This window comes from Delphinapterus leucas, chromosome 17 (assembly GCF_059928025.1).
Source record: "Delphinapterus leucas isolate spDelLeu-1000000601 "Yukka" chromosome 17, BTC_Dleu_Yukka2, whole genome shotgun sequence".
NCBI lineage: Eukaryota > Metazoa > Chordata > Mammalia > Artiodactyla > Monodontidae > Delphinapterus > Delphinapterus leucas.
In genome coordinates, this window is record NC_143145.1 from 148,763 (window position 1) to 170,348 (window position 21,586).

Genomic DNA, 21,586 nt, shown 5'->3' on the forward strand with positions numbered 1-21,586 from the left:
GCCCCCGAAGTGCGCAAAAACCAGCGCAGGGGGATGGGGAGGCGGTCGCCGCCACACATGACGACCACCGCCAGCCCGTGCCAGTCCCCGCCTCGGCGGGGTGACACCTGCTGCAGCAGGGCGGAGTACAGGCGAGACAGCAGGCGGCCAGCAGGCCTACCAGGGCCAGCAGTTAGGGGCCCACGCCGGAAGTGCGGCCTTGGGAGGCCCGGACGCGGCGTGGCCTCTCTAGGCGCGGTGGAGGCCGCGTCTCTCGGTGGCTCCGGAGCGCGAGTCACAGGCGTCAGTCAGGAGAAAGGCGCCGGGCAGGGAAGGCGGGGACCGCGGCGGACTGGGAAGTGTCGCGCTCTAGGAGTGGTTGCCTGGGAGGCGTGGGCGGGGAGCCCTGGGAGGCGGGGCGCTCCGGGATTGGCGGGTGCGCAGACGGGGCGGGGTGTCCCCTTTGTCTGAGTGAGGTGCGGGCGGCCGCTTCTGCGCGTGAGGCTGCGACAGGGACGGTGAGTTGGGGCGCGGGCAGCACAGGGAACCTCTGCTCGCGCGGCGGGGGGCCGGGACCCTCCTCGCGGCCGGGCGCTTCCCACAAGCGCCCGCTGCCCTCTCCAGGCGCACTCCGAGCGCCGCCCCACTCTCGCCTCCGCCGGGCCCTCCCCGCCCCGCTCCCGCGAACTGCGAGCCCTGCCCAGCGGGTGGTCCTCGACTCCGCGAGCTCCAGCCTCTCGCGGCGCCCGGGGGAGGGCCGGCGTCGCGGGACCGCTGTCCGCGGGGGTCGCTCTCAGCGTCCCGGCGGCCTTGGCGTCTCTCTGGGAAAAGTGTTTCCTCCCGAGTTCACCTCCCGCCTCCATTTTCCATCGAGGCTCGTTTCCCGGTTACTTTGTAAAAGCCCTTTTTCGTGAGCGCGACCAGCCTTTCCCAGAGTCCGCGGGTGTCTGCCTGCTGGAAGCTTGCCGGGGCGCTTCAGCGGGAGACGGCGTGCCGCCTTTGCAGCCGAGCCCTCGGTGTGCGCTGCCCTTGGCGTTTCCTTTCTCATCAGCTCGGTTCTTTAACCTACGTGTCTTCTCAAACTGTCATTTGACTCCGGTTATGGTGTTTTGTTCCGTTTTGAGATGGAAGATTTCGAGTGTTTAATGGTCAGATATTTACCCTCGAGGCTTTTGGCTTTGTGCTGTGTTTTAAAGGGCTTTCCCTATTCCAAGGTAAGTTTTTAAATAAATTCTTGTTTTTCTCTGGTACTTGTGAAATGTTGGCTCCATCTGGAATCATTTTGGTGTGGGGCAAGTTGGGAATCCAGCTTATTTCTGACACAACCTACTGAATAATTCATTTCTCCATTGATTTGGAAAATCACCTTTGTCACATGTTAAATTCTCCCAAGTCTTGGGCCCATTTCTGGGATTCGTGGTGCTTTGATGTGCAAAGGTTTTGATTTTCATGCGGCAGATCTGTGGATCTCTGCCCCCCAGACTTTATTCAGGTTCTTTTTATGATGTAATTTAAAAATTTATCTCTTATTCATTCATTAGCCGAATGCTTTCAGTATATGATATGAAATGATCTCATTTTTTTCTGTCTTTTGTTTTGTTTTTTGTTTTTTTGTCGTATTTTTTTAATCTCTGCTTTTGCTTAGCTTTCTGGGAGATAAGTTGAGCCTTGTGCAAAGATCTAAGTTTAGACCCCTTGTCCAAGTGCCGGTTACTGGACCATCTTCCCCGGGATCCGTTTGTTTATAGACGTGGCCCTGCTCTGCCCCTTCTAGTCCAGGCCCGCTTGGCTCTCGGCACCACGGCTTTGTGGATACAGTGGGCAGAATTAGTATCACATTTCTAAGGTTTATTTTAACCTTGTTTCTTGTTGCCATCTGTGAGTAGGACCTTTTTCGCTGTTTATTTCCTGACTCCGTGTTGCTGGTGTGTAGGAAAGCTATCCGCGTGGATGCATGTTTGTGATCATTTACTTCCGAAGGTTGCAGGGTTGCGCTTTGGGCTTAACGGGTGGCTCAGAAGTGCCTCTTTGGAAGGTGATTCCACCCTGGAGGGTGGGGCTCCGTGGAGATAAAGAAAGAGGGGGCAGGCCTTCCAGCAGGAAAACCTGGGGGTGAGGACGGTGAGGATGAGGGTGGCAACTCTGGGACTGGGAGTGTGCCTGTCATGCCTGTCACTGTGGGCGGGGACTTTGGAAGGAAGGCTCTTTTACATCCAGATCATCAGCAGTTCCAGCAAGAGCGATAAGTTACTAAAGCTTAGCTTACAAAACAAAATAATAACAAACGTTAAGTCCTAAGCTCTTTGCGTCTCTGCAGTCCCGTTTTTACTTCCTGTCCCTTAGTCACCGCCCGAGCCAGACCTCACTCGGAGGTCTCACTGCGGTGTGGCCGCTGCTGCAGGGAATGTTGGCCTGTTCTGGTTTGTTTGGGTTATTCTTTGGCGGGAGTTCCAAAAGACGAAATTCCTGCATCTGAAGAATGACGGTGACCCGTTGGTGGGTGGGTGGGTCACTGTTGTGGGCACCCCCGGGGCGGGTGCTTTTTGTACTTGCCACTGTGTTGGGGGCGGCGTTGCCTCCTTAGGCAGCTCCTCAGAGCCAGTTCTGACCCTTGGTGGTGGTGATTCCGGCTCTGGGGACCATCTAAACAGGACTTGTCCTGCCCACCTGTTCGCCCTTCCTGATGCCTGGAGCTCTGGGCATCGAGGTGGGGGTGGCCTGGTAAAAGCCGGGTTCAGTGCCCAGGTGGCTGTGTCCTCCCTGTGGTGTCTGTTAGCAGCCTGCAGTGCGTTTTGCACGTCTTTGCATCTGGCACAGACTTGTTCCAGGAGACCCAGACCTTATCTACCAAAGTGCAAAAAAAATGAAAAACTAGCTAGTAGCACTTTTTAAATTTGTTTTCTTTATTTTTTATCAGGATGTAAGTGTCTTATTCCATTTGTGCTGCTACAACAAAGCACCACACACAGGGCAGCCTATAAAAACAACAGACGTTGATTTCTCACAGTGCGGAGGCCGGATGTCCGAGGTCAGGGGGCCAGCAGGGGCGGGTGAGGCCCTCTTCCTGGCTGCAGACTTCCTGTGTCCTCCCGTGGAGGAAGGGGCAAGGGAGCTCTGTGGGGTCTCTTATCAGGGGGACTCCACCTTCATGACCGAAGCACTCCCAAAGGCCCCACCTCATAACACCTTCACATTGGGCATTAGGATTTCAACACAGACATATACATTTGGGGGACACGGACATTCAGACCAGAGCAACAAGCACACTTCAGGATACTTCACGCTTTTTCCCTTTGGCAGTTTGCAGAGGTCATCCTAGGCAGAGGCCTTTTGCTTTTGTGCTTCTCTGGGACTCACCGCAGGTGGGAATCTTGTCGCCTTCTCCCTCTCCACCCCTCTGTGCCTCAGGCCCGCTGGGTTTGAGTTAATCCCATCGGGCAACGTGAGGCTTAGTCAAGTGCTCTCACCTGAGAGGAGGTGTGTCATCTCTCTGTCTTACTGGTGTGGACGAGGGCTCACACCCCCTCGTGGCCCTGAGGTCATTGTTTGTGAAACAGGAGCATCGTGGACACACTCCATATCCCATGCTTTTGCCGACCTGTCTGGCCACCGGGCGCAGTCTGAGTCTTGGTCTTAGCAGGTGCCGGACTGGTGTGTGGAAGGACTGTGGCTTTGGCAGCGGCACCATCCTGAAGCCTCTGCTTCTGAAGCCACACGACTCACGTGGGATTCGAGCTCAGGGGATGAGCCTCGAGCTCACTGTTTTAATTGAAACCACACACCTAGGCTCAGGACTTCATGAAGCTCAGGCTGTGTATGTCGACGGTCCCTAACCTTTTTGGCACCAGGAGGCGGTTTCGTGGGAGACAGTTTTTCCACGGACGGGGTCGGGGGGGGGTGGGGTGGTTCAGGCGGTAACGCCAGCGATGGGGAGAGGCAGGTGATGCTGTGCGACCCGGTCCAGTACCCGTCCGCGGCCTGGGGGTTGGGGACCCCTGCTCTATGTCTCAGCGCAGAAGGAATTCATAGTAAGAGGCAAAGTGATGGGTGAGAAGTCGAATTATTTAGAGAGGTACGCATTCCTCAGAATGTGGTCCGTCTCAAAAGGCGAGAGCGGCCCTGAAATACGGGGTGGTTACTTTTTATGGGCCGGGTAGTTTCATAGGCTAACAAGTAGGAGAGTTGTTCCAGCTTTTTCAGGGGAAGGGCAGGGGCCTCGGAACTGTGGGGCCTGTGGGTGTGTCATTTAGCTGATGTACTACAGTGAGCATATAATGAGGCTCTGGGGGGTGAGTCTTCCACCGTCTTGGGCGTGGTTGGTTCTAACCAGTTTTTGTCATATCTGACATCTGTGTGTTCTTTAAGGATTGTGCTCTGCCCCCTCCCCTCCTGGTCTCACGTCCCTCCCAGGAGGGCTTGCACTGCCTAAGGATGTATCTGCTGCATCTAAATATACTAGGTGACTTTCCCACCTGAGAAAGAGCCTATCGGAAACTCCGCTTCCCCATTGCTGCGGGCAGCAGATGTTCGCCTTGCACTTGTTGCTGTTCTGAAGGGGGGAGTGTGGTCTCATTGCTCCTGTAATTTCATACACTTATTCAGCAAACATTGAGCCACTGGCTGCTCTGCTGGGGCAGGAAGGGGGGTGTGAGAGCGACGAGGCAGAGGACCTCGGTGAGAGGAGGGGCCTCGGCGACAGGGTGACATGGCCAAGCACCAGCCGAGGGGCAGGAGCCACCCCAGCCAAGGGGCGGCCCGGGCAGGGTTGAGCAGCCCCAGGAACGGTGTAGGGGCGGGCTGGGGGTGGCCTTGGAGCCGAGAACAGTCACTGTGTTCCCATGGTGGGGCAGGACAGGATGGTGCTGCCGCGGCCCAGGTTCTGGATCGTATGCAGGTGCCAGATCAGCTGGGGCAGAACCAGGTGGAGGGCGGGGTCGGTGTTCGATGTTAAGTGTCTGAGGTGCTAGAGGACACCCGTGTGGAGATGCCCGGTGGAGGGAAGGAGGTCGCCGGTTCCGCACAGCAAAGGGAGCCCCTGGACTCCACTGGACGTTCAGGCCTGTGCGGCGGGAAGCAGCTCAGGTCACAGGCACGAGCTCGGGCAGGAGCTGGCCTGGCCCAAGGCCTCGTGGCCGGCCACCAGCACCCACTGGGGAGGCTGTGAATGGGGTGCCTGTAGCCGGGTATGGTCAGCCCGTAGTACAAATGACTGTCCACCTCTGCTGGGTTCCCAGAGGACCAGAGCTGTGCCGTTAACAAAGGTCGGTATCCGTTTTCGGGTGAATTCTGGGGTACTTTTATTCACTCCTTGAATTCTAATCGAAGACTCCGGTTGAAATTCTAATTAGAGTCGTGGTGCCTTTACACGCACAGACACGCACGCACACACGTTTTGGGGGAGTGGGCATTTCTGCTGGACGGAGGGGTGGGCGGTGAGGGCCAGCCTCTCTCTCTGCCAAGGCTTCTGCTCCCCAGAGGCAGCCACGGTCAGGAGTTCAGTGTGTATTTTCCTGAAAGTTGTGTGGTAAACGTACTCATCCACTGGACGTTTCACAAAGAAAGTGAGGTGGGGGCTCCCTGACATGCTCCCCCAGAGGCCCACAGTGTGAGGTGAGGCGTCCTGCTTGGGGAGGTGCCTGCCTGAGGGAGCTGGCCTCATTCTTGCGTCGTTTTTCCCCGAGCAATCTGCCTGCTGGGCTTCTGTGTCCCTGTTGCGGACCCGCCTCGGCCTCCAGGTGATGTCAGCCCCATCGCCCTGCCAGGGGAGCTCTTGGTCCCCACTTCTGTGTGGCAGTTGGGGGGTGACAGATAGCTTACTTGGCCTGGCATTTCCCCAGAGCCTGCCCACCGTCGGGCCTCCCTGTCAGGTGCTCAAACCAAATCCCTGGGTCACTCTGGACTCCCACCAGAACCCAACCCCCGCTGGAGCCGCCACCGGGGCAGGACCAGGCGTGGCCAGGGCATCGGTGAGCCACAGGAGGGCCTGGCATGGGGTCCCCACAGGAGTGCGGCCCTGGCAGGACTGTACACGCCCAGCCTCTCTGGAGGCAGCCAGGCCCGGTGCCTCCCTGGATGACAGCTTGGCTCCTGTGAGGACGCGCTCACCCGGGCCTGTGCGCGCACTGCAGGCCATGCCAGGTGAGCTCGGCAGACGGCCCACTGCCCTAGGGGTGCACAGCGTCCCCAGGTGTCTCAGGTGGGACCTTCCTGGGCCCGAGAGCTCGGGGTCCATCTGTGCGGCTCTGGGATTGGAGTCAGAGTTCACAGGGGGCCCAGCTGGGCCTGTCATGTGCTCCCTGCTCTTCCTCAGTCCCACAGGCTCCTCCGATTTCCATCTTCCTCAGATACCCCAGGGACCAGGTGATGGCAGCGGCCAGGCTCCTACCGCCACCGGCAGTGCCCCAGGTGAGTTACCCCGAGGCCCGCGCAGCACCACGCCTGGGGCTCCTGGTGGCAGCCTAAGCATCACTGCATCCTGGATGCTGTGGCCCCTTCCTGTCACTGCCCCGCATCCCTGAGCCTATCCCCACACCCCCATGCTGCTTGCACCCACCTCATCTCGGATGGAGACACTCAGTCGACCTGCAGCAGCCCCTGTCATTCCAGGCCAAGGTGACCTTCGAGGACGTGGCCGTGCTCCTCTCCCAGGAGGAGTGGGACCGCCTGGGCCCTGCTCAGCGGGGCCTCTACCGACATGTGATGATGGAAACCTATGGGAACGTGGTCTCCGTGGGTAAGGCCCCTCTGCAGGCCTCGTCTGTCTGTGTGCTCTGCCCAGGGCGGGGTTAGGGTGCTCACAGATGCTGTGTAGACAAAAGCCCTTCCCTCCCCATGAGCAGGAATTCCAGGATCCAAGCCCGAGGTGATCTCGCAGCTGGAGCGAGGAGAGGAGCCGTGGGTCGTGGACAAACAGGGAAATGAGGGGCGCCGGGGCCTGGGCACTGGCCGCTCAGGTGAGTGGGGAGCCGCCTTCCTGCACCAAGGGCTGAGCACCTGCGAGTGCTAATGGGAGGTGGCCGGAGTGGCTTCCTCCTGGGGTCTGATTTGGCAGAGGGACCCTGCGGGCAGGTGGGGCCAGGCAGGGAGTGAGCACAGAGGCGAGTGCAGCCTGGTGGTGGGTTGGGCCCAGGCAGAGCGGGGAGAGCACCCATGGTGACCGGGCCCCTGCCGGTCCCCGTTCTGATGGGACATCCAGAGTTGGAGGGATACCTGGTTGGTTGAGGGAAGAAGGAAGCACCCTCAGTGTAGAAGGGAAGTTTCTTAACCTGGTAGGTAGTGGGGCCGGGGCTGTTTGAGATGGGGAGCCTACCATCCACGGCCACGTGGCGCCGTCCGGCCGTCCCACCCAGAATAAGGCAGGACAGATGGAACACAGCAACAAGGTTGAAGCTACAGAACTGGAAAGAAGTCGTTGAAAATCATATGATTTTCTCTTGTAAAATTGACTAGAATTCACAAGAGAGTTTGCTAGGTACAGAATCAGTTTTATTTCTATTTATCAACACCAAAGGTATGATTTTTTTTCTAGTTTTATTGAGATATAATTGACATGACATTACAAGTTTAAGGTGTAGAGCATAATGATTTGACTTAAATATATTGTGAAATAATAACCACCATAAGTTTAGGTAACATCCACCATCTCATATAGGTACAACAGCAAGAGAGAAAAAACCTTTTTTAAAGATGTGATTTTCTTGAAGATAATATTTACAGCAGCATCAGAGAGGTGATGTGTCCAGTAGTTAATCTAACAGAAGAAGTACCAGACTTTATGGAGGAAAGTGTAGAAGGGAGGGTGCTGGCAGACGCGTCCAGTCCTGAGGGCAGTGGCCAGCAGTTGCTTTAGGGCGGGGTGGGGGTGGGCAACATCCAGTGAAGGACGAGGACAGGAGTCTCAGGGAACCTCAGCCAGCCTGCCCTGCAGGACGTGGCCCCTCTGGCTGTGAGGACAGCACAGCACCAATCCCATGGCTGCTCCACTCCAGGTCTCTAGGTACTGTGTGGAGGGGCACCAGGTGTTACAGACAGCCCGCCTCTTACTGACCCGCAGAATCAGGTATCCTCAGAGAAGCGATGACTTCACTGGACCCGGAGGAATGCGATTTTCCAGGGAATGTAGAAAAGGCACAGCATCATGTTGAGCAAATCTTTGACTGCAGCTGCAGGGGGCAAGAAAACAGCTGCCCCCAACCAGACCTGGGTCCCTGGTGGACCAGCTGTGGTTTCACTTGATGGAGGTCTTAAGACGAGTGCCCTTCAGATCTGATGCCAAAGAGACCGCTGTTCTCCAAGAGCATGGTGGGTTGGAGAGAGAAGCTTCCGCACAGAAGCACCTGCTCACTCTGTCCCCCACCCGCAGGCCCCAGAGGACGGGGTCTGAGAGATGAGGGGTGTGCACAGAGCAGGAGCTGCCTGCTGCAGCCCGGGCCGCCACCATGTGCCTCAGCCTCGCCCGGCGGCTCCTCAAAGGGAGAAGCGTGTGCGCCTGCCTGGCCCTGCTGTCTTAACCCAATGAATTGCACTTTCGTCTTGTAACAGCAAATGAGAGGATTTTCCACTCTTGGGAGAGGCGTTGGTTTTGTTGTCCCTTCAACTCTCTGTTCTTTTTGCAGACAACTTCACGTGTGACCACATGACAGCTTGTGTGCAACAAGACAGCACGTCCTGTCCCTGGGGTGAGTGTGTGTCTCATCTTCTTTTCGATCCAGTACAAAATCCCTGACGTGTCTGGCTCGTGGTTCACAAGAACACGAGGAGGTTCCCAGGCTGCTGTGATGCAGAGCGTGTGTTCTCATTACACAGCACACACAATTTCTACAGAATGCCGGTGGGGGCGGTTAAATTAAAAAATTGGTTTCGGTGGACTTGCTTTTTCCCCTTTATTTGTCTTGTTGTTGCTGTACACTTGAAACAACGATGAAGCTGCCATCCTGAGAGTGTGGGGCAAGAGGCAGCCCATCCCCGCATTCATGGCAGCCTGGGTCTGTTGTGTGCTGTGTTTGTGCCAGGGATGATGGAGGGAGTTACCTCCTGAAATGTTCAATTATTCTTCACCATTAAAGTCGTCTTTCTTGTCTTGTTACTCTGGCATCAGGCCAGAAGCCACCCATTCAGGAAGCTTCAAACATTAGAAGTGATACTTTTCCATGCAAATGAGTAATTATTTCTTTGACCTACCAGCTTTACTCTGTGATGATGAGGCTTATAAGTGAAAAAAAAGGAACTAAAACTTGTTTTCCGCTTAAAAAAAAACATAGTATAAGTTTTTAAGAACATGTAAAAATCTTATTAAACAGATGACAGTGAATTCAGATATTTAAATGAAGAACCTATTGAATACTGTTACCATTTATGAGTACAGTGCACACTTAATAAATAAATTGCTCTGAAGAGAATAAAGTATGAAGAAACACCCAATAAGAAAAATGGGCACAAAACTTGAACAGGTTCTAATAGAAGAGAACCAACGGAGAAGCCAGATGAGAAGGTGGCAGCCACCTACAAGCCAACAGAAGAGGCCTCAGAATGAAATCTACCTTGCTGGCACCTTGATCTTGGGCTTCCCAGCCTCCTGTTGTTTAAGCCCCCCAGTCTATGATATTTTGTGAGGACACCAAGCCAACTAAGATAACCCCAGGATCCCTGCCCTCTGATCCCTGGTATACATGCCCTGCATAATCCCCAGGACTGTGGTTATGTGTTTTATGATTAGGTTATGTGAAATGGCACTGTTGCCTTTAAGGAACAGAGAATGCTCTAAATCTGGGTCTAGAGGTCAGAGACAAGTCAAATTCAAAGCAGGAGGAGGGAATTCCCTGGCAGTCCAGTGGTTAGGACTCAGCACTTTCACTGCCTTGGCCCAGGTTCAGTCCCTGGTCAGGGAACTAAGATCCCACAAGCTGCTCTGTGTGGCCAAAAATAAATTTATTAATTAAAAAAAATTTTTTTAAAGCAGATGGATTTGATGCATCATTGCTGCCTTAAAGATGCAGGTAGGAGGTAGGAGAAGAGAGTGACTCCCAGGCAGCATCCAGCAAGGAAATGGTCACCTCGGCCCTGCAGCTCCAAGGAGCTAAATGTTGCCAACAATAAAAAAGAGCTGAGAAGTGGATTTATCCCCTGAGCCTTCACACAAGATTTCAGACTGGCTGACACTTTATCTCAGCCTTGTGATACCCTGAGCAGAGAACCCATCCCCGCCATACAGAATCGTGGCCTACAGAACTGTAAGCTAATAAATACAGTTCCCAGTGCTCACACAAGGCTGGGAACACTGTCTCTTCCCACCAGCAAGAGTGGAAAACCTTGTAACTCACAAGGCATCATCAGGTGGAGTACTGAGTAGGGTCTTGCCTCACTAATTGGGGGGGAATAACCTTAAACACTGCCCTGGTCAGATCGAACAGAGTTGAAAGGCAAGAACCATACAGTTTCCAAGTAACTTAGCCACGTATTAGAACAAAGCTCAATAATGTTTATAAAAATACAGAAGTATCCAGCACCAAGCAAGGGGAAAACCATGATGTCCAGCATCTAACCAGAGATACAAAGAAGCAAGAAAATACAACCATGATTAGAAGAAAAACCAGTCAAGTGAAACTGACCAGAAATGACAGGGATGATAGAATTGGGAGACAAGGATATTAAAACAATAAATTCCATATGTTCAGGGAGCTACAGGAAATAGTGTATTAGGTAGAGGCATGGAAGATTATTTTTTTTAAACCCAAATCTAATTTCTAAAGATGAAAACAATGATGAGATGAAAACTTTCACTGAGTAAAATTAGTGGCAGATTAAACATTGCAGAAGAAAGGATTAGTGAACTTGAAAACAAAGGCATGGAAACTTTTGAAAAGGAAACAGGACAAAGGCTAAAAAGGATTGAAGAATATCGGTGAGCTGTGGGAGAACCGGAAATAGCCTGATATATATCATTGATGGGAACAAAGCAGGAAAAATACTTGAAGAAGTGACAGTTGAAGTTTTTCCAAATTTGATGAAAATTATAAACTCAGAAATCTAAGAAGCTCAAGGGACCCTATGCATAATAAACATGAATAAAATTACACTAAACCACATCATGATTAAATGTTGACAACTGGTGACAGAGAACATTTTAAAGGCAGCCAGAGAAAAAGACACATTGCATAGAGAGAAGCAGGGGCCAAAGGCATACTGACAGACTGTCCTTCCTTCCTTCCTTCCTTCCTTCCTTCCTTCCTCCCTTCCTCCCTTCCTCCCTTCCTCCCTTCCTCCCTCCCCATGGGCTCCTTAGTTGTGGCATGCATGTGGGATCTAGTTCCCTGATCAGGGATTGAACCCAGGCCCCCTGCATTGGGAGCGTGGAGTCTTATCCACTGTGCAGGCGGCCACTTTCTTGCTGTGTGTTCACTTGACTCTCTGTGCCTGAGGAGACATAAGGACACTATTCTCATCACTGCGGCCTGCCCTGATGACCTCAACTAGCCCTAAGCACTTCCCAAAGGCCCCACCTCCAAATACCATCACACTGGGGGTTAGGGCTTCAGAATACGAATTTGGGAGGACACAAATTTTCAGTCCTTAACAACTTCCCTGTTCCTTCTTCCCCAATTTTATGATACTGTCCTAAGTTTTATATATGTTGTAAAACCACAATATGTAACTACTGTTTTTGCTTTAGACAGTTGCCTTTTAGAGTGACTTAGAAAACTTTTTCATAGTCTTTTATATTTACCTTCATTTTAACCATTTCCAAAAACCGTCATTTCTTTGTGCGATTCCAAGTTTCTGTCAGGTGTATTTTTTCCCCATGAAGAACTTCCTTTAACATTAATGTGGATTTCATGGTTGGGAACTCTGTCCATTGGTTTCTTTCTTTTCAAAAAATTATCTTTTTTTTTTGCAAGGTATTTTTTGCTGGGCACAGAGTTGTAAATTGACCAGTGTTTTCCTCTCGGCACTCGAAGGATGTCCGTGCGTTGTCTTCTGACGTGAAGGTTTCTGATGAAGAGTCTGCTGTAGTTCTTACATTGGCTCCTCTGTGTTCTCTGTGGTTTTTTTTCCCTGTAGCTGCGTCTAAGATTTTCTCCTTCTCTTTGGTTTTTAGGAGTTTGTTTATGTTTCTTTGATCTTGGATCTGTGTTTTGATATCATCCGTTATTGTTGGAAAAATCCCAGCCATTATCTTCGCAGATGTTTTACTTCCTTGTCCTCGTCTTCTCCTGGGATTCTAACGACGTGCAAGTTGGGCTGTTCAGTATTGACCCACAGCTCTGTTTAGTGTTGTTTTTATTGTTTACTGTTCATTTTTCTCTTTGTGTTTCAGTTTGAATAATTTCTGTTGACCTATTTATAAGCTCCCTGGTCGTTTCCTCAGCTGAGTTGAGTCTAATGAGGAGCACATCAAAGGCATCCTTTACCTCTGTCGCTGTGTCTTGTGTCTTGTGTCTGATCATGCAGGTCGTTCCAACACACGGGTCACCTCTGAGCCTGGCATATTGCCACTTAGTGTCTTGATTTTGTGTGTGTGTGTGTGTGTGTGTGTGTGCACACGCATGTGCGTGCACTCACACAACCTTTTCTTTTTTGGTATCTCTTACTTTTTTATTGAATGTCAGCCATCACTCATGGGACAGCGAAAGAGGCAAACTGTCTGTCTGGAAGCACAGCCTCTCCTGTTCAACTTAGTGTGAAAGGCAGAGTCAGTTCAGTCAGGAGCTGGGCTGGGTTCTTTTGTGCCCATAGTTGCCTTCAGGGCGCCACCAGATGCAGATTCCACAGGCACTTCCTCATGCAGGGCGGGGGCGCTCAGTCTCCCGTGTGTCTCTGTACCTCAGAGGCTTCCTCCACCCACAGTAGCCTGCTGTGGCTTGTTGCTCAGCACTTGTTAGACGTGGGGAAGCGGGGATGGAGCAACCCCTGCTGTCCTGGTCCGTCCTTGGGCTCAGCCCTCCCCCAGCTGAAGGAGGTTCTAACTGTCTGGGCCCAGGGTCGTTTCCTGCCCCTTGCCCACCCCCACCCCCCAAGCACAGGGTAGTCTTCCCTTCCCCCAGCCCTGATTTTCATCTGTCCCCAGAGTGTCAAGTTTGCTTACCCTCCCCCAGTGACTCACAACTTTTGTTCCGTAGAGAAGGCTCCCCCCTCTTTCATACCTGAACCCCCAAGGGAGGCTCCCTGTGCTACTACCCCCAGGGGCGGTCCATAGAGCTGCGCCCTCGTGTCCATGCTCCCAGGGGCTTGTTGTCAATCTGTTGAAGTTTTAGCTGGAGTCTCCGAGCCTCTTGTGTGGTGGCCCTGCCTTCCATCTTCCTCTCACCCTCCCTTCAGCCGTGGGCCATCCCACACACCTGTCTCCATTCAAGCACCTGTCTTTCCCTAGATTTCACCTCAGTTGGTTATTATTGTGACATTAGTTCTGTGATGGATTCAGAAAAGTTAAGATTTTGTAGATTGTCTAGCTTTTTCTTGCTGTCGGGGTGGAAGAGATGCTCTTTCCAGGTTTCTAGCCCCTGGGGGAAAGCCGTTAACAAAATGATATAATAATATGCGTTGTCTTAAATAATATAATAACGACATTAATGGTAGAAGAACATGGGAATCACAGCTAGATTGGTCAGTGCAGTCACGAGACTTTGCCAGATTGAGGTTGTGTTCTTCTGAGGGTCCCGGGGAGGGGCCCCCACTGCCTCTGATGAAGGGGCAGTGCTTGAAAGCAGAGGGCGGTGACTGTTTGGCAACTGGAACAAGGGCTTGGACACTGGGGTCAGAAGAGGAAGAGAAGAACAGAAGAGGGGCTTCCCTGGCGGTCCAGTGGTTAAGACTCTGTGCTTCCAATGCAGGGGGTGCAGGTTTGATCCCTGGCCAGGGAACTAAGATCCCACGTGGCACATGGTGCGGCCAGAAAACAAGGGAATCAGAAGAGAGGCGTGGGTCCTGAAGGCCCCCAGCTGCAGGGGGAGGAGCCAGGCTCCGTTCTGGACTTTGGACGTGGATGTGCTGGTGGCCCCTCCAGATGAAGCAGCCTGGCTGCAGGCAGACACCCACCTGAGCCCTGGAGAGCAGTGTGGGTGGGGAAGCCAGGATGTCCCCGTGTCGGGGGCAGCTGAAGCTTGGGGTGGGGCCCCAGCCTCTACACCACTGTGGGGGCCCCTCGCCCTCAGTGTGACTTCTTTAAGGAGCTCTGGGTAAGTCTCCCCAGCCCTGGTCCTGCCTCTTCCGAGATGACCCTCTGCTGAGGGTTTGCTGCAGTCGGGCTGCCTCCATCCTTTTTTTTTTTTTTGATGTTTTTTTGGGGTTTTTAAAATAAATTTATGTTTTTGTTTTTTTTTTGTTTTGTGGTATGCGGGCCTCTCACTGTTGTGGCCTCTCCCATTGCGGAGCACAGGCTCCAGACGGGCAGGCTCAGCGGCCATGGCTCATGGGCCCAGCCGCTCCGCAGCATGTGGGATCTTCCCAGACCAGGGCACGAACCCGTGTCCCCTGCATCGGCAGGCGGACTCTCAACCACTGCACCACCAGGGAACTTCCCATTTATGTTTACTTTTGACTGCGTTGGGTCTTTGTTGCTGCCCACGGGCTCTCTAGTTGCGGCGAGCCGGGGCTACTCTCCATTGCAGTGCGCGGACTTCTCGTTGTGGTGGCTTCTCTTGTTGTGGAGCACAGGCTCTAGGCACGCAGGCTTCAGTAGTTGTGGCGCACGGGCTTAGTTGCTCCGTGGCATGTGGGATCTTCCCGGACCAGGGCTGGAACCTGTGTCCCCTGCATTGGCAGGCGGATTCTCAACCACTGCGCCACCAGGGAAGCCCCTGCCTCCATCCTTTTGCAAGAAGTATTAGCATTTGGTATGTCTAAGTCCCTCCAAGGTAACCATTTCCTGGATGTCACAAGACATCACAGGTCAAATCAAGCACATGTTGACCCCGTTGGCACAAATCTCTTTCCAAACACTTCAGTCAAAGACTACCTTAGAAGCTCCCTTGCTTGGTGGAGGGACTGCTTGGGTTCCGAGCCCATTATTTTCCAAGGGTCCTGGTTGGGGTTTGAGGGAGCCCGTTGCACAGCACCTGTCTTCTCAAACCAAGTTCTGAGTGAATTAAGAAGTAAAACTTATATCGCAATAATGCTGTTACCACCAAAAAAGAAAAGAAAAGCTGATGGGACTTGAAAATATTCTTACTACAGAAAAAGCAGTTTGGTGACAACATGCCTGGTTGCCATTCAGTATGCTTCCTAATCAGAAACTCCAGAAAGACCTTTAACCACCAGATTCAGGCAGGGAGGGGCTTCTGGGTCTTCACTGTGAAGCAGAATGCAGGTCCCCTGAGCTGATAAGTCCCAGAGGAGGGGAGGGAGAGGCAGGCACCACGGGCACGCACATTGGTGCCATTCTAGCTCGTGATCTCCTGGTGTTTCTGGGATAGCATTTGTCAGTCTGCTTTCCCCAAGGGCTGCCGGCCCTGGCACCTTTCACAGGCCCCAGGAGTGTCCTGTGTGGCAAGGGAATGAGAGTTCCCTCCTCGGATCTTCCTCGGCCCCCAGGGCTTCTCACGCTGGCATGTCCCTCAGCGACCGCCGTTTTTAACACTGTCCCCAGCGAGGCCTTTGGGAAGCTAGAGGCAGCAGCACAGTGGGTGCTGAGATGGCCACTGGGAAGATCGTGGGAGAACTGGCTCCGTCCTGTCCCCCATCTCGTGCCGTCACAACCCTGCCTCGGGCCAGCTCCGCCTGCTGAGTGTCCTTGATGGACATTGCTCTGAGCAGGCCGTCCTCCAGGACAGTCCTGTCCCCTGGTGATGTCAGTTCAGCGGCTCTGTCTCCGAGATTTAAAAAAATGTCCTTGGCACCCCCTGCTCCGCCCACTCAGCCTACAGAGCCCCTGACATGACTGTAGAAACATCCCCTGGCGTTCTCTGCCACCCTCACTGACGCCTGAAAGCCCTGTCTTGTCCCCCAGGGAGCAGTCTTCTGGACACGCACGCAGTGCTCACGCATCTCCCTAGCAGCCCCCTTCCCACCCACCACGGTCCTAGGTGTGGTCCTGCCTTGATTCCACCTCCAATGGCCTCTGGACACTCCAGGGAGGGCGGGGCTGGGGTGGCAGTGGGCTCTGACCTCATGTGCCCCTCACAGGGGCCCTCGGACTGGAGCCGGCCTTCTCTCCAGCCACACGGTTGGCCTGGGCACCTTTTGTGTCACCTGCTGGTGGCTTCTCAGCCACGGGCATTCAGGGGCCTCCCTGCTCCAGTGAAGCGCCTTCAGGGCGACAATTGCTCTGCAGTTTCAAGTGCGTTTAACACACTCACTTTGGTTCTGTTTTTTCAGGATGTGAAAACACGGAGCGGGACCAGAGCAGAGCCTTGAGTCTGAGGCCACTCACTTCACAGGAAGCACCAACGGCTCTGAGGAAAACGCCAGCTGAGTGGAGCGACCAGGGAAGCTGCGAGCCCGAGGAGAGCTTCTGTCTGAGTCCCAGCCACGCCGGCCCCCCTGAAGGCCGGGCCTTGAGTCAGGGCATGCCTGTCGCTCAGCGACCAGCCGTTCCTGGCGGGGAGAGACCCTACCGGTGTGTGGAGTGCGGGAAGTGCTTTGGCCGGAGCTCCCACCTCCTCCAGCACCAGAGAACCCACACCGGGGAGAGGCCCTACGTGTGCGGCGTGTGCGGCAAGGCCTTCAGCCAGAGCTCGGTCCTCAGCAAGCACAGGAGGATCCACACGGGCGAGAAACCCTACGCGTGTCACGAGTGTGGAAAGGCCTTTCGAGTGAGCTCAGATCTTGCTCAGCATCACAAGATCCACACGGGGGAGAAGCCACATGAGTGTCTCGAGTGTCGCAAGGCCTTCACACAGCTCTCCCACCTGCTCCAGCACCAGCGCATCCACACCGGGGAGAGGCCCTACGTGTGCGGCGTGTGCGGGAAGGCCTTCAACCACAGCACTGTGCTGCGCAGCCACCGGCGGGTGCACACCGGGGAGAAGCCGCACGCCTGCGCAGAGTGTGGCCGCGCCTTCAGCGTGAAGAGGACGCTGCTCCAGCACCAGCGGGTCCACACCGGGGAGAAGCCCTACGCCTGTGGCGAGTGTGGCCGCGCCTTCAGCGACCGCTCCGTCCTCATCCAGCACCACAGCGTGCACACAGGCGAGAAGCCCTATGAGTGCAGTGAGTGCGGCAAGGCCTTCCGGCACCGCTCCACCCTCCTGAACCACGAACGCATCCACACCGAGGAGAAGCCCTATGGCTGCTACGCATGCGGCAAGGCCTTCGTGCAGCACTCCCACCTGACCCAGCACCAGCGGGTCCACACCGGCGAAAAGCCCTACGTGTGCAGCGAGTGTGGCCACGCCTTCAGTGCCCGCAGGTCCCTGGTCCAGCACCAGCGGGTCCACACGGGTGAGAGGCCATTCCGCTGTGCACAGTGCGACAAGGCCTTCAGCCTGAAGGCCACGCTGATCGTGCACCTGAGGACCCACACAGGCGAGAGGCCCTATGAGTGTAGCCGCTGCGGCAAGGCCTTCAGCCAGTACTCGGTGCTCGTGCAGCACCAACGCATCCACACAGGCGAGAGGCCCTATGAATGTGGGGAGTGCGGCCGCGCCTTTAACCAGCACGGCCACCTGATCCAGCACCAGAAGGTACACAGGAAGCTGTGACCTTGGCCGCACGCGAACCTGCACTTGGGAACTTGGGCATCCAGCCCCAGGAAGCCTCCAGTCCAAGGGAGGTGCCCGTCAGCATCACCAAGTATCACTGAGAAGGGAAGCACTGACATGTCTCTGGAAGAACTTCAGAGGATGCCTCATTTTTTTCTCTCAACTTCTTGAGGTTACACTGCAGAGTAATTACACAATTGTAGAGAATTTTGGTGAAGACAGTTACAATTCATTATTTAACATTAGTTTATTAGACGTGAGAAAGTAAAGGAAGTTACTGTCACAGTAAAACTTCCTCACACTCCAAATAGAGGGTTTTTTCTTAGAACATTATATGCCTTTTTCCTAAACTCAACAACTGTTCTGAGTATTGCACTTAAAATTAGAATGTTGGACGATATTTTCAGTATTCTGTTAAGCACTACAATGCTGTGTGGATAAAATGACATAAAAAAGATTGTCACTAAGTGTCGTAATGTATTATGGCTGAAAATCCTGTGTGTGTGGAACCACTTGTTTTGTATGAAAACCGGGTGGCAGGGGGGTGGGGGGGGCGGGACTCTAAAGATTAATTAGTGAGAAATGATGTAAATTTAGAAAACCCTTTATCTACTCCTTTAACTTTTCAAGATCAGAAGGGAGGTCCTAACTTAATAGTGAAGATTCAACTCAAAAATGGATCTTTTCCTCAAAACCTGTGCACAGAAATCATGGGATGTCTTGGGCTTCTGGGCCCATGTAGGCTTAGGAGGCCTCTTCACACTCAGAGCCCAGACCTTACAGCTGCTACACCACTTGGGTGCCTCTTTATACACTATGGTGTTTCCCAAAAATAGTGTTACTAAAAAGACAGTTCTTCGGCACATACTTTTTTTTTTTTTTTTTTTTTTTTTGCGGTATGCGGCCCTCTCACTGCTGTGGCCTCTCCCACTGCGGAGCACAGGCTCCGGATGCACAGGCTCAGTGGCCATGGCTCACGGGCCCAGCCGCTCTGCGGCATGTGGGATCCTCCCGGACCGGGGCACAAACCCGTGTCCCCTGCATCGGCAGGCGGACTCTCAACCACTGCGCCACCAGGGAAGCCCCTGGCACATACTTTTAAAACAAAATTCTCAAATAGCTTTTTGTTTAATCTTTCTGATATTTCTTTTGCTATGACTGAGGGTTTTCTTTCATTTTTTACTCCTAGTTCCAAGAGAGTCTAGTATTCATTGTTGTATACTGTAATCTAGTTTATTCATAATTTTTAAAAGTTTTTTCTCTCTATTCTCAGGAAAAATCAAGGACCAGAGTGTTGATCACTTTTTTTTTTTTTTTGGCTGTGTTGTGTCTTCGTTGCTGCACGTGTGCTTTTCTCTAGTTCTGGTGCGCGGGCTTCTCATTGCAGAGCACAGGCGCACGGCCTTCATTAGTTGTGGCACACGGGCTCAGTAGCTTTAGCTCTTGGGCTCTATAGCACAGGTTCAGTAGTTGTGGCGCACGGGCTTCGTTGCTCCACAGCATGTGGGATCTTCCCAGACCAGGGCTCGAACCCTTGTCCCCTGCATTGGCAGGTGGATTCTTAACCACTGTGCCACCAGGGAAGTCCTAGAGTGTTGATCCTTAGGTCCATAGCAATCACTGATGCAGGTGAAAGCTTGTTTTCCCCTCTCTGCAGGCACTGCTGAGAGGAGCTTACATCACTCAGGTGTAACATGAGAGAGGAACTGAGCTCACAGGGAAGCTACCAAACTTTTTGACTCACTCAGTCCATGACTGGCATCTGACTCCCAGTGCTACTCAGCTGAGCCCACCACTACTCAGGACACAATTCCTAACCGTGTGGAAGTCAGAGTAAGAAACAGTCATGTTCCAAGACAAGGCTGCCCACTCTCACCACCTCTATTCAACATAGTACTGGAAGTCCTCGCCACAGCAATCAGACAAGAAAAAGAAATAAAAGTCATCCAAATTGGAAGGGAAGAGGTAAAGTTGCCATCATTTGCAGATGATCTGAATACTACTGGGTGGGCCAAAATGTTCATTCAGCTCTTTCTTTAAGATGGCTCAGTAGCACTTAATTGTCTTTAACTTCATTAAAAACAATTTTGTTAGTCTGTATGTGACAGCTGTCATATCAGCGTGCATTTTAAAAAAGACTTGTATCAAAACTCTTGAATTTCTGTGTAGCCATTTTAACATCGAGGATGGAAGAAAAAGAGCAACATTTTCAGCATATTATGCTTTATTATTTCAAAAAAGGTAAAAACACACCCTAAATGCAAAAAAAGATTTGTGCAGCATATGGAGAAGGTGCTGTGACAGACCGAACGTGTCAAAAGTGGTTTGCAAAGTCTTGTACTGGAGATTGCTCGCTGGACGATGCCCCGTGGTCGGGTAGACCAGTTGAAGTTGATAGTGATCAAACAGAGAATATTAATTAAGAACAGTCAATATTATACCACACAGGAGATAGCCAACATACTCAAAATATCCAGATCAAGTGTTGAAAATCACTTGCACCAGCTTGGTTATGTTCATCACTTTGATGTTTGCATTCCACATAAGTTAAGCGGAGAAAACCTTCTTGACCGTATTTCCCATGCAATTCTCTACTTAAACATAATGAAAATGTTCCATTTTTAAAACAAATTGTGATGGGTGATTGAAAAGTGGATACTGTACAATAATGTGAAATGGAGGAGATCATGGGGCAAGAGAAATGAACCATCACCAGCCACACCAAAGGCCAGTCTTCATCCAAAGAAGGTGATGTTGTGTATATGGATTGGAAGGGAGTCCTCTATTATGAGCTCCTTCCGGAAAACCAAACGATTAATTCCAACAAGTACTGATCCCAATTAGACCAAATGAAAGCAGCACTCATTGAAAAGCGTCTGGAATTAGTGAACAGAAAACGCATAATCTTACATCAGGATAATGCAAGACCACTAGTTTCTTTGATGACCAGGCAAAAACTATTACAACTTGGCTGGGAAGTTCTGATTCATCCGCCATATTCACCAGACATTGCACCTTTGGATTTCCATTTATTTAGGTCTTTACAAAATTCTCTTAATGGAAAAAATTTCAACTCCCTGGAAGACTGTAAAAGGCACCCGGAACAGTTCTTTGCTCAAAAAGTTTTGTGGGAGCTTCCCTGGTGGTGCAGTGGTTAAGAATCCGCCTGCCAATGCAGGGGACACGGTTCAAGCCCTGGTCCGGGAAGATCCCGCATGCCGCGGAGCAACTAGGCCCGTGCATCACAACTGGTGAGCCTGTGCTCTAGAGCCCGGGAGCCACTACTGAGCCTGCATTCCACAACCACTGAAGCCCACACGCCTAGAGCCCGTGCTCTGCAACAAGAGAAGCCACCACAATGAGAAGCCTGCGCACCACAACAAAGAGTAGCCCCTGCTCGCCGCAACTAGAGAAAGCCCACATGCAGCAACAAAGACCCAACACAGCCAAAGGTAAATAAATTAAATAAATAAATTTATTTTAAAAAAAGTTTTGGGAAGATGGAATTATGAAGTTGCCTGAAAAATGGCGGAAGGTAGAACAAAAGAGTGAATACGTTGTTCAATAACGTTCTTGGTGAAAATTAAAAGTGTGTCTTTTATTTTTACTTAAAAGCCAAAGGCACTTTTTCACCAACTGAATATGTAGAAAACCCTAAAGACTCCACACAAAAACTTCTAGAACTGATAATCCTAAAATTCATATGGAACTATAAAATACCCAGAATTGCCAAAGAAATCCTGAGGAAAAAGAACAAAGCAGGGGACTTCCCTGGTGGCGCAGTGGTTAAGAATCCGTCTGCCAATGCAGGGGACACAAGTTCCAGCAACGAAGACCCAATGCAGCCAAAAATAAATTAATAAATAAATTTATAAAAAAGAACAAAGCAGGAAGCATAACCGTCCCAGATTTGAGACAATACTATTGGGTTGGCCAAAAAGTTCGTTCGGGTTTTTCTGTAACTTCTTACGGAA

General features: G+C 52.0%; 1 protein-coding gene across 6 annotated transcripts; it reads left to right on the forward strand.

Annotated features, from left to right (window-relative positions):
• Positions 1-386: 386 nt before the first annotated feature.
• Positions 387-21,498, forward strand: ZNF250 (zinc finger protein 250). Of its 6 annotated transcripts, none has more exons than XM_022555362.3 (6): positions 387-497; positions 6,324-6,384; positions 6,586-6,712; positions 6,819-6,932; positions 8,595-8,657; positions 16,288-21,498. In XM_022555362.3, exons 2-6 carry the CDS (start codon positions 6,343-6,345, stop codon positions 17,610-17,612), a joined length of 1,671 nt encoding a protein of 556 aa, XP_022411070.1. In that variant the 5' UTR covers positions 387-497; positions 6,324-6,342; the 3' UTR covers positions 17,613-21,498. The 6 variants fall into 6 exon arrangements, with proteins under 6 accessions (XP_022411070.1, XP_022411067.1, XP_022411069.1 ...); XM_022555359.3 differs by lacking the exon at positions 387-497 and adding an exon at positions 506-6,117 and having other exon boundaries at positions 6,290-6,384; XM_022555361.3 differs by lacking the exon at positions 387-497 and adding an exon at positions 506-6,117.
• Positions 21,499-21,586: the final 88 nt, after the last annotated feature.